Source organism: Oncorhynchus kisutch, linkage group LG2, assembly GCF_002021735.2.
Source record: "Oncorhynchus kisutch isolate 150728-3 linkage group LG2, Okis_V2, whole genome shotgun sequence".
Classification (NCBI taxonomy): Eukaryota; Metazoa; Chordata; class Actinopteri; order Salmoniformes; family Salmonidae; genus Oncorhynchus; species Oncorhynchus kisutch.
Genome location: NC_034175.2, coordinates 9,147,514 through 9,162,585, shown reverse-complemented (window position 1 = coordinate 9,162,585; position 15,072 = coordinate 9,147,514). Strand labels below are relative to the sequence as shown.

Sequence of the window (15,072 nt, the reverse complement as noted above, 5' to 3'; positions counted from 1 at the left end):
AGCCCTCTTTATCTTCCCCCTGGTCCCCCATTCTCCTATTGAAAGAGGGGTGTGGGTGGGTGGGGGGGGGAGAGAGAGAGAGAGAAAGAAAATAAAAAATGAAGGAAGGTTCTTTCTTTTAAAGGAAAGATAAAGCCCTCTCTTTCTCTTCTCTTCTCTACTTAGCCAACCAACTCTGTTCTCTCTCAGCCCTCTCCTCTCTCCCCCAATGGTTTAGCTCTACCTCTGGAGGGGAGCCATCTACTTCCCCTGCCAGTTGGGTTTGTAATACTCAATCTCCAGCATCGTGGTACAAACAGTGGGAAACAAGGAGTCGTATTCAAAATTTGTGTGTGTGTGTGCAGGTGTGGGTTGCGATGCAAGTGTGTGTGTTGCGAGTGTGGGTGTGGATTCCAGTGAGTGTGAGTGAAGCTTTCAGTGTGTGTGTGTGTGTTCGTGTATGTTTGTGTGTTCCATGTGTGTGTGTGTGTTCCGTGTGTGTGTGTCCCATCCTTAAACACAGCAATGGAACAGACAGAGGCAGGTGTCTTGGTTGACGTTGAGCAGGCTCAGACGGATGCTTCCCCCGGGACACTTAATGGAGTTTTGATTGTATAACATCCATTTTAACAAAAAGCTCCCCCAAAGAGTGGCAGATTTCTCTCCTTCGCAGTGTGCTTGTTTCGTGTCACCGTGCGGTGGCTGCCATATGGTCTGGGGAAAGAGTTAAATAAGTCATGAGGCAGCTGACTCTTCCTGCTCAGCTCAGCCACCATTTTAATGAGAAAATACATATTTTCAGCCTCCTCCATCCACCCCATGTAACAACATGGCAACATGTAAACAACAGAATGAACAGGCCAGTTCATTACGGGGCTTGGCTTAATATGGCCATGCATTTGGCTCAAGCATCTCTATTAGATTATATCATTACATGTTACTCATCAAACCTCCCTCTTCTTCCAACAGCTACCCGAGCAGCCTACTTTTCCCAGCAGCCCCAAGACCAGGTAGTGGTGTCTGGTCAATCGGTGACTCTGCCCTGTGTCATCGTGGGGTACAGAGGAATGGTGCAGTGGACCAAAGACGGCCTGGCGCTGGGTGGAGAAAGAGATCTGCCAGGTATGCATCTGATCTGACCAACATCTCTCTGTGTGTCTCGCTCTCTGACTTCCCCCTCTCTCTCTGTCTCCCCCCCCCCCTCTCTCTCTCTCTCTCTCTCTGTCTCTCTGTCTTCCCCCTCTCTCTCTGTCTCCCCCCCCCCCCCTCTCTCTCTGTCTCTCTGTCTTCCCCCTCTCTCTCTGTCTCCCCCCCCCCTCTCTCTCTGTCTTCCCCCTCTCTCTCTGTCTCCCCCCCCCTCTCTCTCTCGCTCTGTCTTCCCCCTCTCTCTCTGTCTCCCCCTCCCCCTCTCTCTCCCTCTCTCTCTCTCCACCCTCCATCTCTGTGTCTCCCCCATCTCTCTCTTTCTCTTTGTCTTTCTCTCTGTCACACTCTAGCTCCCCTACTTCTCTCTCTCTCCCTGATCAATTCATGGTCTCATTAGGAAGCCTTGGCTCTCTGTCTGTCTGTCTACTCAAATTAATGGAGGTGGAGAGAAACAAATATACTGCAGACAGCCTCTCTACCACAAACAGACACAGAGCGTTTAATTTGTTGTTTAGCATTTTGAGGCTTTTGTACCAAGGTGGATAATCAATTGGCTGGTGTCACGCGCTGACATTTAGCTGTGTTCTGGACTAGTGGGAAGGGGGTGAGGCTCGGGGTTGACCTTAGACACTACATCTTGATTTGTCTGTGCTTTAAAGGACAGTCAGTCGCCTCACGCCCCAATCTCACATGTAGCTGTGGCCTTCACCTAGCCAGTCCCACGCTGCTCAGCCAACGGAACGGCTCAGTGCTCAACCGGGGGTGGTGCAGCACCATTTCCATTTATGTCTTAAAGGCCCTTGGCGTTTGTTTGTGGCGTGAGTCTGCTCATTTTGCAGTCTTTTCATTCCGGTTTGGGTTTGTTATTCTGCTGTTGATTGTTGGGTTTGTTTTCTTGTTTTCTTTCCCATTCTCTGACTCTCTGTATTCCTTGTGTTGGCTTAATGCAGGGTGGACACGCTACTCCTTAATGGGCGACCCGCTATCAGGTGAGCACAGCTTGATGATCGACTCGGCAGAGCTGGCGGATGACGCCGTGTACGAGTGTCAGGCTACGCAGGCCGGACTGCGCTCCCACCGAGCCAAGCTCACTGTTCTAGGTAAGATACACAAACACACCCTGATCTGCAGGTTGGCTCTACAGAGGGAGATTGTTAAGCACCATTATGGTTCTGACAGACTTACACACACACACACACACACACACACACACACACACACACACACACACACACACACACACACACACACACACACACAAACACACACACACACACACACACATACGTACACGCACACACACACACACACACACACACACACACACACACACACACACACACACACACACACACACACACACACACACACACACACACACACACACACACACACAAACACACACACACACACACACACATACGTACACGCACACACACACACACACACACACACACACACACACACACACACACACACACACACACACACACACACACACACACACACACACACACACACACACACACACACACACACACACACACACACACACACATGTTTAAAATGCTCACAGTTTCTATGTCTTGTAACTTTTTATGACATCACCTGCTGTTATCAACTTTCACAAATAACACCTGTAAAATGTACTTACTGCCGTATATCAGCCCTGTAAATATTTTTCAAACCCAACAGAGCCAGCAAAAAAAACTATTTTCCTTCAGTATCGATAATCAAGACTGTGGAAGTCTAGGATAATGTGATTGCTGCAGTCACAAATGACTTGCGTGGACACTTAAAAAGTCAAGTTCTGCACAGTTAGCACATTTTACAGTGAGTCACAATATTTGTCAACCGTGGGGCAGCTTTTACATTAACGCAAAGTGAGTGATCTACATATTCACCAGGCATCCAGAGGTGGGGAGAGGAGGGTGGTGGTGGAGAGAGGGATGGCGGAGGGGAGTGGGAGGAGAGAGAGAGGCCCCTTGTGGGACTCCCAGACAGTGAAACACTGCTGGCACCTGGTGGCCGATGGGGGAACAGGCAGCAGCACATTCATTAGACTGAACGTCTCTCTGATGATCTGGCAAATACACCCAACAAAGCAGAGAGACAGTTACAGAAGACACTGGAGCCTCGGCTCTATGCACCAACAACAAGGCTAGGATACTGTACTGTCTCCCCACTGCCCTGCTTGTTTCTGTCATTTTATGAGCTCGTTTAAGCAGCGAGACGAGGGGGAGAAGAAAAGGCAGCGAATGAAAGGCTGGTCATGTGAATTCTGACGACCCATGATGAAGAACACTGCTCTAATTGGCTTGACTCAGTGTTGGGCCAAGCTCCGCTCACTATCCACTTCCTCTCCGCTCCTATGACCACGTGCAGCTCGAAAGAGCACAATGCAGCGCGGTCAATAGAGATCACACCCACATACACCCACCCAAAGCCAGCTTCACAATGCCCGCACTGCACAGAGTGGAGGTGGGCGAGGATGGACTGTTTGATTGGTTAGCGTGAGCCTTTGTGGACAGAAAAGGCTGTAGATGTTGTTTCTTAACACCTAGTAGAATGTCCCCATTAAGAGAGGAGCAAATCAAGCAGGGACCGGGGTGTGTGTGTAGGCCTGTTTCGAGAACACAGATACACAGAGGCTAGGGTCTTGAAGTGTGTGTGTGTGTGTGTGTGTGTGTGTGTGTGTGTGTGTGTGTGTGTGTGTGTGTGTGTGTGTGTGTGTGTGTGTGTGTGTGTGGGGAAATCAATGCAGCCAGATGAGACCAAAAAAATCTGGCGCATTCAAAGGAGTCAACGGCGGGAGAGCAGCCAAGGGAGTCGGCATGGAAATTAAAATCACCTAGCACTCGGATTCCATTAGTGTCCGGGCCGCGGTGGCGGAAGGACCTCTGACAATTCAGATACACACACAGAAATTGGTTCAGCGGAGGGAGCAAGAGAGAGAGAGAGATAGACCGGGGCGCAGGCCTGCTGCTGTTTACGCCTGCCGTTATTGCCTGGGGAGATAGACACCTTCATCAGGGGTGGCAGCGTGTGCGAAACCATGCAAATAAATGAACAAATAAGCAATTCAGATGAAACATCACTGGGCAACAGTGGGAGTAAAAGAGTACTAATGCCAGTCTCAATGTTAAGAAGGAAAATGAAATAGCTCTTCTCTTTTTTTCTTCTCAAAGCCAAATGTTGTCGGTTTCCATTCCAGTCTACAAGGTAGAAACACACCTCGTGAACCAACATGATGATGAAAGGATATTGTTTTCTCTGTGTGCAGTGGATGAATTGATGCAGCGTTAACACATCACATTAATCTCACTAGATGTTCCTCTCATTCAGAAGTGTACTGTGTACTGTAAAAGGAGCTTTCAGTTCGGTGGATTGTTTCTCTCCTCTAACATGAATGCGTTGTGTTTCCTCCTTCTCTCCCTGTAGTTCCCCCCACAGACCCGGTGGTGGAGGGGGGTCCTATCATACGTGTGAAGGCCCACACACCCTACAACCTCACCTGCCGCGCCTCGGGGGCCAAGCCTGCCGCCGAGATCACCTGGTACAGAGACGGAGAGGTCATGGACACGGCCATATACTCCAAGGTACAGAAGGACTACAGCATAATCAGATAACAGGTCGGGCCAGGGCAGGTTAGAGAGAGCAGGGCCATGCCCAACCTCATCAGGATCCACTAACACCCACACAAAACCAGCACAGCTCAGCAGAGTACAGCAGAGCCCACCTAAGCAGGCCATGGCAGGGTACAGCAGAGCTCACCTAAGCAGACTATGGCAGGGTATAGCAGAGCCCATCCAAGCAGGCTATGGCAGGGTACAGCAGAGCTCATCTAAGCAGGCTATGGCAGGGTACAGCAGAGCTCATCTAAGCAGACTATGGCAGGGTATAGCAGAGCCCATCCAAGCAGGCTATGGCAGGGTACAGCAGAGCTCATCTAAGCAGGCCATGGCAGGGTACAGCAGAGCTCATCTAAGCAGGCTATGGCAGGGTACAGCAGAGCTCATCTAAGCAGGCTATGGCAGGGTACAGCAGAGCTCATCTAAGTAGGCTATGGCAGGGTACAGCAGAGCTCATCTAAGCAGGCTATGGCAGGGTACAGCAGAGCTCATCTAAGCAGGCTATGGCAGGGTACAGCAGAGCTCATCTAAGCAGGCTATAGCAGGGTACAGCAGAGCTCATCTAAGCAGGCTATGGCAGGGTACAGCAGAGCCCAGCTTAGCAGGGTACTGCAGGGTACAGCAAAGCCCATCTAAGCAGGCTATGGCAGGGTACAGCAGAGCTAATCTAAGCAGGCTATGGCAGGGTACAGCAGAGACCATCTAAGCAGGCTATGGCAGGGTACAGCAGAGCTCATCCAAGCAGGCTATGGCAGGGTACAGCAGAGCTCATCTAAGCAGGCCATGGCAGGGTACAGCAGAGCTCATCTAAGCAGGCTATGGCAGGGTACAGCAGAGCTCATCTAAGCAGGCTATGGCAGGGTACAGCAGAGCTCATCTAAGCAGGCTATGGCAGGGTACAGCAGAGCTCATCTAAGCAGGCTATAGCAAGGTGCAGCAGAGCTCATCTAAGCAGGCTATGGCAGGGTACAGCAGAGCCCAGCTTAGCAGGGTACTGCAGGGTACTGCAGAGCCCATCTAAGCAGGCTATGGCAGGGTACAGCAGAGCTAATCTAAGCAGGCTATGGCAGGGTACAGCAGAGACCATCTAAGCAGGCTATGGCAGGGTACAGCAGAGCCCAGCTTAGCAGGCTATGGCAGGGTACAGCAGAGCCCAGCATAGCAGGCTATGGCAGGGTACAGCAGAGCCCAGCTTAGCAGGCTATGGCAGGGTACAGGAGACCCCAGCTTAGCAGGCTATGGCAGGGTACAGCAGACCCCAGCTTAGCAGGCTATGGCAGGGTACAGCAGAGCCCAGCTTAGCAGGCTATGGCAGGGTACAGCAGACCCCAGCTTAGCAGGCTATGGCAAGGTCCAGCAGACCCCAGCTTAGCAGGCTATGGCAGGGTACAGGAGACCCCAGCTTAGCAGGCTATGGCAGGGTACAGGGACCCCAGCTTAGCAGGCTATGGCAGGGTACAGCAGAGCCCAGCTTAGCAGGCTATGGCAGGGTACAGAAGACCCCAGCTTAGCAGGCTATGGCAGGGTACAGCAGACCCCAGCTTAGCAGGCTATGGCAGGGTACAGGAGACCCCAGCTTAGCAGGCTATGGCAGGGTACAGCAGAGCCCAGCTTAGCAGGCTATGGCAGGGTACAGCAGAGCCCAGATTAGCAGGCTATGGCAGGGTACAGCAGACCCCAGCTTAGCAGGCTATGGCAGGGTACAGCAGACCCCAGCTTAGCAGGCTATGGCAGGGTACAGCAGACCCCAGCTTAGCAGGCTATGGCAGGGTACAGCAGAGCCCAGCTTAGCAGGCTATGGCAGGGTACAGCAGACCCCAGCTTAGCAGGCTATGGCTGCGTACAGCAGACCCCAGCTTAGCAGGCTATGGCAGGGTACAGCAGAGCCCAGCTTAGCAGGCTATGGCAGGGTACAGCAGAGCCCAGCTTAGCAGGCTATGGCAGGGTACAGCAGAGCCCAGCTTAGCAGGCTATGGCAGGGTACAGCAGAGCCCAGCTTAGCAGGCTATGGCAGGGTACAACAGAGCCCAGCTTAGCAGGCTATGGCAGGGTACAACAGAGCCCAGCTTAGCAGGCTATGGCAGGGTACAGCAGAGCCCAGCTTAGCAGGCTATGGCAGGGTACAGCAGAGCCCAGCTTAGCAGGCTATGGCAGGGTACAGCAGAGCCCAGCTTAGCAGGCTATGGCAGGGTACAGCAGAGCCCAGCTTAGCAGGCTATGGCAGGGTACAACAGAGCCCAGCTTAGCAGGCTATGGCAGGGTACAACAGAGCCCAGCTTAGCAGGCTATGGCAGGGTACAGCAGAGCCCAGCTTAGCAGGCTATGGCAGGGTACAGCAGACCCCAGCTTAGCAGGCCATGGCTGCGTACAGCAGACCCCAGCTTAGCAGGCTATGGCAGGGTACAGCAGAGCCCAGCTTAGCAGGCTATGGCAGGGTACAGCAGAGCCCAGCTTAGCAGGCTATGGCAGGGTACAGCAGAGCCCAGCTTAGCAGGCTATGGCAGGGTACAGCAGAGCCCAGCTTAGCAGGCTATGGCAGGGTACAACAGAGCCCAGCTTAGCAGGCTATGGCAGGGTACAACAGAGCCCAGCTTAGCAGGCTATGGCAGGGTACAGCAGAGCCCAGCTTAGCAGGCTATGGCAGGGTACAGCAGAGCCCAGCTTAGCAGGCTATGGCAGGGTACAGCAGAGCCCAGCTTAGCAGGCTATGGCAGGGTACAGCAGAGCCCAGCTTAGCAGGCTATGGCAGGGTACAACAGAGCCCAGCTTAGCAGGCTATGGCAGGGTACAACAGAGCCCAGCTTAGCAGGCTATGGCAGGGTACAACAGAGCCCAGCTTAGCAGACTATGGCAGGGTACAGCAGAGCCCAGCTTAGCAGGCTATGGCAGGGTACAGCAGAGCCCAGCTTAGCAGGCTATGGCAGGGTACAACAGAGCCCAGCTTAGCAGGCTATGGCAGGGTACAGCAGAGCCCAGCTTAGCAGGCTATGGCAGGGTACAGCAGAGCCCAGCTTAGCAGGCTATGGCAGGGTACAGCAGAGCCCAGCTTAGCAGGCTATGGCAGGGTACAGCAGAGCCCAGCTTAGCAGGCTATGGCAGGGTACAGCAGAGCCCAGCTTAGCAGGCTATGGCAGGGTACAGCAGAGCCCAGCTTAGCAGGGTATAGCAGGGTACAGCAGAGCCCAGCTTAGCAGGGTATAGCAGGGTACAGCAGAGCCCAGCTTAGCAGGGTATAGCAGGGTACAGCAGAGCCCAGCTTAGCAGGCTATGGCAGGGTACAGCAGAGCCCAGCTTAGCAGGCTATGGCAGGGTACAACAGAGCCCAGCTTAGCAGGCTATGGCAGGGTACAGCAGAGCCCAGCTTAGCAGGCTATGGCAGGGTACAACAGAGCCCAGCTTAGCAGGCTATGGCAGGGTACAACAGAGCCCAGCTTAGCAGGGTATAGCAGGGTACAGCAGAGCCCAGCTTAGCAGGCTATGGCAGGGTACAGCAGAGCCCAGCTTAGCAGGCTATGGCAGGGTACAACAGAGCCCAGCTTAGCAGGGTATGGCAGGGTACAGCAGAGCCCAGCTTAGCAGGGTATAGCAGGGTACAGCAGAGCCCAGCTTAGCAGGGTATGGCAGGGTACAGCAGAGCCCAGCTTAGCAGGGTATGGCAGGGTACAGCAGAGCCCAGCTTAGCAGGGTATGGCAGGGTACAGCAGAGCCCAGCTTAGCAGGGTATGGCAGGGTACAGCAGAGCCCAGCTTAGCAGGGTATGGCAGGGTACAGCAGAGCCCAGCTTAGCAGGGTATAGCAGGGTACAGCAGAGCCCAGCTTAGCAGGCTATGGCAGGGTACAGCAGAGCCCAGCTTAGCAGGGTATGGCAGGGTACAGCAGAGCCCAGCTTAGCAGGCTATGGCAGGGTACAACAGAGCCCAGCTTAGCAGGGTATGGCAGGGTACAGCAGAGCCCAGCTTAGCAGGGTATAGCAGCTACTCAAAATGCAGCAACTTTATCTCAGGGCAGAATACAGAAGCAGACTCTTCCTTTTCTCTGTTTTCTCTCTATTTTCTTCATTTTCTTCTCAATTTCTCTCTTTCTCTCTCAGGACTTATTCTTTCTGTCCCTACCTCCCTCTCTGCAGTCCCCCTCCCCTTTTTCACTCATACCTGAACCCCCCTCCTCTCTCCCCTACTCCCCCTCCCCTCACACTCTAATGCACTGACACTACAGCATAACTGGAGCATGCCAAAGCTCAGACAGGCATGAGCGTTTGATACAGTAGAATTTCTGCTGAGGAGAAATCACCCACAACAATGCCAAAACCCAATGGGGGGACGCGCCAGAGCGTGAACCAGCCGCAGTTGGGAAAGACTCACATTTGTCATACTCTCTGACCACGCTAAACTACGCTAAACGACACATTTAAGGAGACTAGAGCCCGCAGTGGAGAAAATGAGGGGGGCAGGAGGGGAGAGGAGGAGATAGGGAGAGAGAAAGTGGGAGTAAAGAAGGGTGGGAGATACTGAAATGCAGTTCACTGAAAGAAAGAAAACGGGTGCTTTTAGAGAGAGGGAGGGCTAGAGTAGGGGAGGGGGAGGTAGAGAGGGGGAGAGGTGGCTTGGGGCAGAGTGAGAGGTGGTGACAGGGAGTGATGCGACTCGATCTAGCGTAAAAATGCTTTTTGTGTGTCTGGCTGAGGAAGTATACGGCCTGGTCCATTGATTCAGCTGTCTGTTTGTCCGTCCGTCCAGGGAATGGGATCTGCTCTGCCCTTGCCCTTTTCCAGAGCTGCCTGTGAGACAACCCTCCCCCGGCCCCCCCTCCTCACAGCTACAGCCCAGAAATACAGACACAGCCACCCCTGCCATTACTGCACACTGTCTGACAGCCCTGTGTGTGTGTGTGTGTGTGTGTGTGTGTGTGTGTGTGTGTGTGTGTGTGTGTGTGTGTGTGTGTGTGTGTGTGTGTGTGTGTTTCTTTGTGTGTGCGTCAAAAGCGACGGGCGATATCTCCAGAATCTACCCCTTTCCTCACTTAGACGTATTGATTCCTGCGAGCAATAAATAGATCTCAAAGATGATGACAAACAAGGAGCGCTGACTGGGAGCACTCTCAGAAATGTGGGAATAGCACAATATCCCCAGGCGCATCATAAAATATATGATTTAACCGCCATGCCAATGGACTGGATGGCATTTTGAATGCCTCACACGTCAGAAAGATAGGTCCCGCAGTGTCACAAACACCTAGAGGGGGAAGACTCAGTAGGGCCTTACTATGAGTCTATACCTATTCTATACCTTACTTCCCTACTTAAACCATTTTGTCTCTTTAGGGACCAACATATATCAATTCATGGATCTAGCCCAAGAGGGGAAATAAGGACTCATAACTCCTTCTGCATGTTTAACAGCTGTCTCTTGTCTGTCTTGACCATTGAGATGTACAGTAAACATCGTAGATGTCTTATCTCCATGTCTCTTGTCTGTCTTGACCATTGAGATGTACAGTAAACATCGTAGATGTCTTATCTCCATATCTCTTGTCTGTCTTGACCATTGAGATGTACAGTAAACATCGTAGATGTCTTATCTCCATGTCTCTGGCCTGTCTTGGCCATTGAGATGTACAGTAAACATCGTAGATGTCTTATCTCCATGTCTCTTGTCTGTCTTGACCATTGAGATGTACAGTAAACATCGTAGATGTCTTATCTCCATGTTTCTGGTCTGTCTTGGCCATTGAGATGTACAGTAAACATCGTAGATGTCTTATCTCCATGTCTCTGGTCTGTCTTGGCCATTGAGATGTACAGTAAACATCGTAGATGTCTTATCTCCATGTCTCTGGTCTGTCTCTCCTAGACGCGGATGGAGGATGGGAAGAGAGAACTGGCTGTCAGTATGCTTCCTGTGGTGCCGGAGGACAAGGACTCTGGCCGTACCTACACCTGTCGTGTCCTCAACCCCGCCGCCCCTGCCGGACTCCAGACCTCCGTCACCATCAACGTCCAGCGTGAGTGTCCTCAGTGACGCTTAGTGTCCCCTACAGTCACTCCGTAGTGTCCTCTTCCCAGTGATGGGAACACACCTAAGGTACAACACTCCCTAGTGTCCTCGTCCCAGTGATGGGGACACACTCGGGTATGAAACTCTGTAGTGTCATACAGTGATGGGGACACACCCAAGGTACAGCACTCTGTCAGAGGATGGAGAACACAGAGTCAAATACATTCAACTACCAACTATTAGACTTGAATACTACTTAGTATGTAATGATGTATTGTCCATGGATACTAGTATGCTAGTGTGGATATTGGGACATAGTCCTATTGGTAAACTGTATACAAATATACTGCCAATAATAGCCTATACACATATATCATCTATAATATATTTATTTATATACTTTAGGCATTAGTTGAGGGCTTTGGTTGAATAAATACATTTCACCCAGCACCACTTTAGAGTTAATGGAAGAGTGGTTAGTTCTGCCTTCCTGCACATGCACTCGCTCACCCTTCAATGATTCATACACTAACCTCTCTGTGACAAACACACACCCCTTCAAATGGATGTATTTGTATTTTATTTCACCTTTATTTAACCAGGTAGGCTAGTTGAGAACAAGTTCTCATTTACAATTGTGACCTGGCCAAGATAAAGCAAAGCAGTTCGACACAAACAACAACACAGAGTTACACATGGAGTAAAACAAACATACAGTCGATAATACAGTAGAAAAATAAGTCTAAATACAATGTGAGCAAGTGAGGTGAGATAAGGGAGGTAAAGGCAAAAAAAGGCCATGGTGGCGAAGTAAATACAATATAGCAAGTAAAACACTGGAATGGTTGATTTGCAGTGGAAGAATGTGCAAAGTAGAGATAGAAATAATGGGGTGCAAAGGAGCAAAATAAATAAATAAAATACAGTAGGGGGAGAGGTAGTTGTTTGGGCTAAATTATAGATGGGCTATGTACAGGTGCAGGAATCTGTGAGCTGCTCTGACAGCTGGTGCTTAAAGCTAGTGAGGGAGATAAGTGTTTCCAGTTTCAGAGATTTTTTGTAGTTCGTTCCAGTCATTGGCAGCAAAGAACTGGAAGGAGAGGCGGCCAAAGAAAGAATTGGTTTTGGGGGTGACCAGAGAGATATACGTACCTGCTGGAGTGTGTGCTACAGGTGGTCCTAGCTATGGGTCCTAGCTCAGTGACACATACCTCCAGTGTTCACAGAGCTCCCTTTAGTGCTGCTGTCCTGTTCCTTCTCCCTTGACTGACACAAATTCAGCCTTCATATACTGTAGAATCCTCCATAGTGATAGATATGACACATACTAAGTTCACCTCTCAGTAATGTTGTGTGTTCCCCTCCGTCCTGTAGACCCCCCATCAGTGACCCTGTCCGTCCAGCCCCAGACTGTCATGGAGGGAGCCAAGGTTCTGTTCATCTGCTCTGCCTCTGCCAACCCTGAGATCACAGGATACAGGTAAAAAAAACAGCACCTCAACTTACACTTTGTTGGGTTCATTTATTTCATGAAGTCAGTGTGTGCTGCATTATTATGGAACTATTAGCCTTTTAGTTGGTCCAGTTTGGACTTTATCATTATTAACGCACATGTAACTCAAAATGATCTAGTGATCCAAAGTGACCTGCTAACCCAATATGTTCTGGTAAACCAAAGTGATCTTGTGATGTGGTAAATTGACCTTCTGACCCTATGAGAGGTGGTCAATTGACCTTCTAACCCTATGTGATGTGGTCAATTGACCTTCTAACCCTATGTGATGTGGTAAATTGACATTCTAACCCTATGTGATGTGGTAAATTGACCTTCTAACCTATGTGATGTGGTAAATTGACCTTCTAACCCTATGTGATGTGGTAAATTGACCTTCTAACCCTATGTGATGTTGTACATTGACATTCTAACCCTATGTGATGTGGTGATCTGGTGGTCCAGGTGGTCCAAGGGAGGAGTCCCCATCTCGGAGGCGAACGGAGACAGCCTGGAGGTGACGGTAGACCACTCGTACTTCACAGACCCTGTCTCCTGTGAGGTATCCAACTCAGTGGGCAGCACCAACGTCAGCACCCTGGTGGATGTACAATGTGAGTGGAGCACATCAGTGTATCATAGTACTAGTAGCCTATAGTGTAATCTGAGTAGTGTGTCTGTGAACACGTTCACCCTCGTCACAAGAGTTATTGTGTCTTTGGAGGATACTGTGTAATGTGCTTTGAAAATGGCTTAGAGGATTTAAAAAAAATATATTTTAAAATGTACCTTTATTTTACTAGGCAAGTCAGTTAAGAACAAATTCTTATTTTCAATGACGGCCTAGGAACAGTGGGTTAACTGCCTGTTCAGGGGCAGAATGACAGATTTGTACCTTGTCAGCTCGGGGATTCGAACTTGCAACCTTTCGGTTACTAGTCCAACGCTCTAACCACTAGGCTGCCCTGCCGCCCCAGGGATATGATAAAGTCATACTGAATTGAATGGTGAATAAGGCCTGTATTAGTTCTGATGGTGTCCTGGGCTCTTCTACAGTTGGTCCCAGGCTGCTGTCGGAGCCCAAGCCCATGAACGTGGACATTGGGATGGACGCTGCCTTCACCTGCACCTGGACAGGCAACCCTCCCCTTACCCTGGCCTGGACCAAACAGGGCTCAAGCGTGGTAAGACAAGTAGCTCAATCAATACTTATACTGTGTGTGCGTGTTGGTGTGCGTGTTTGTGTGTGTGTGTGTGTGTGTGTCGGACGTGAGTGTGTAATGAGAGAAAGCCCTCAGACATCAGAGCTAAACCTTCAGAGGCAGTGTGTGTGATGACTGTCAGGTTCTCGCACTGCTGACAGCAGGGGAGGTGACACTCTGTCATAACAACGTGACCACTAAATCAATCACATCCACAGTTGAGGCGCACTAGTTAAAAACCAGCTGACACATTTCACATCCCACTCCGAGAACAGCTTCTCAACCCGGACCAATACACAACACAAAGAACATCTAGGGAGGAATATGTGAGGTAGCTTACAAACATCCCAGTTCCACCTTTAGTTTGCGTCATCCTGGTTCAAGGTCTCCCACCCCACCCCAGGCAACACTATCAGCTCTATCTCCAGGGAGCCTCTCTCCCGGTGTTTAATCGGATTTCAGAGGCAGCTTTTGCTAAAAACGCCACTGCTAAAGAGAAGAGAGCTGCAGGACAGCAGGCGATGCTGTAAAAGCCACGCTGTCATCTCCATCTCCCAGACTGAACCAACGCTCTCCGGAAGAAAAGAACAGGCAGTGCTCTCTAATCCACACGCACCGCGGCCACCATGCCTCACACAGCTACCAGTAATGGATTCATTAGGTTACTCTCTAATTGTGGTTGAATAAAAAATGGAGAGTGGGAGTGAAAGGACGGAGGGAGGGAGAGGAGGGGCGTAGAGGGAGAGGAAATGGATTAATCACAGCTTGATGGAATGGTGGGATCAATGAGCTAACGAGTGCGCAAGAGTAGAGGGAACTGTAGCAGCCTCTAAAGGCTACGGCCCACTCACACCATGATAACGTTATGCTCTGCCGGCAACCTTTAATTAGGACAATATCCACAACAGCATGGTCACTCCAGAGGTGCCTGGCTGTAGCTGGAGTCTGTGATTAAAACCACAGTGTTGTCACCACCATGAAATTAAACTGAAACTGTTCGGCCACATTGGTGCTGCTGCAACAACTTCCCCCTCTTATCCCTCCTGTCTACCTCTCTCTCTCTTTTCCCATCTCCCTCCCACCTCTCCTCTCCCGCTACAGGTGCTCAGTAATGGCAACACCCTGCAGCTGAAGGCTGTCACCCAGGAGGATGCTGGGACGTATACCTGCAAGGCCATCGTCCCCCGCATCGGGGTGGCTGAGAGGGACGTCACGCTCACTGTCAACGGTAAGTCTCATATGAGTCTCAATAGTCTGAAAATAGGGCTAATTCAATACCACTTTCTTTTAGATGTAGAATATTAAAGATGCACATTTGGTATTATCTAAGAAGAATGTTTACTCGAGCATTATATGTGTCAACCATCTGACAATGCATCTGTGTTTAATTTGTTTTAAAATCTCCCTCTTTCTGTCCCCGACATCTCTCTCTCTCTCTCTCTCTCTCTCTCTCTCTCTCCAGGCCCACCTATCATTACAGCAGACGCCACACAGCACGCTGTCAAGCACTCCAAGGGCAAGCTAGAGTGCCTGGTGGGAAACAGCCCCTCGCCTGACAAGATTGTAAGTGAGCCTCTTGTCTTTCCTCTTTCAATGTTGTGTGTGCGTGCATGCATGTGCACATTTAA

At 50.5% G+C, this 15,072-nt stretch overlaps 1 protein-coding gene across 12 annotated transcripts in view; it reads left to right on the top strand.

The window, feature by feature from the left end:
* Nucleotides 1-15,072, top strand: part of LOC109900916 (kin of IRRE-like protein 3) — a 54,245-nt gene that overhangs the window by 34,068 nt on the left and 5,105 nt on the right. For all 12 annotated transcript variants that reach the window (XM_031786788.1, XM_031786781.1, XM_031786773.1 and 9 more), the window contains exons 2-10: nucleotides 949-1,101; nucleotides 2,076-2,225; nucleotides 4,567-4,724; nucleotides 10,607-10,757; nucleotides 12,125-12,230; nucleotides 12,708-12,856; nucleotides 13,299-13,426; nucleotides 14,546-14,672; nucleotides 14,907-15,007. In XM_031786788.1, coding sequence (XP_031642648.1) covers nucleotides 949-1,101; nucleotides 2,076-2,225; nucleotides 4,567-4,724; nucleotides 10,607-10,757; nucleotides 12,125-12,230; nucleotides 12,708-12,856; nucleotides 13,299-13,426; nucleotides 14,546-14,672; nucleotides 14,907-15,007 — 1,223 coding nt within the window. The remainder of the gene's footprint in view (nucleotides 1-948; nucleotides 1,102-2,075; nucleotides 2,226-4,566; nucleotides 4,725-10,606; nucleotides 10,758-12,124; nucleotides 12,231-12,707; nucleotides 12,857-13,298; nucleotides 13,427-14,545; nucleotides 14,673-14,906; nucleotides 15,008-15,072) is intronic.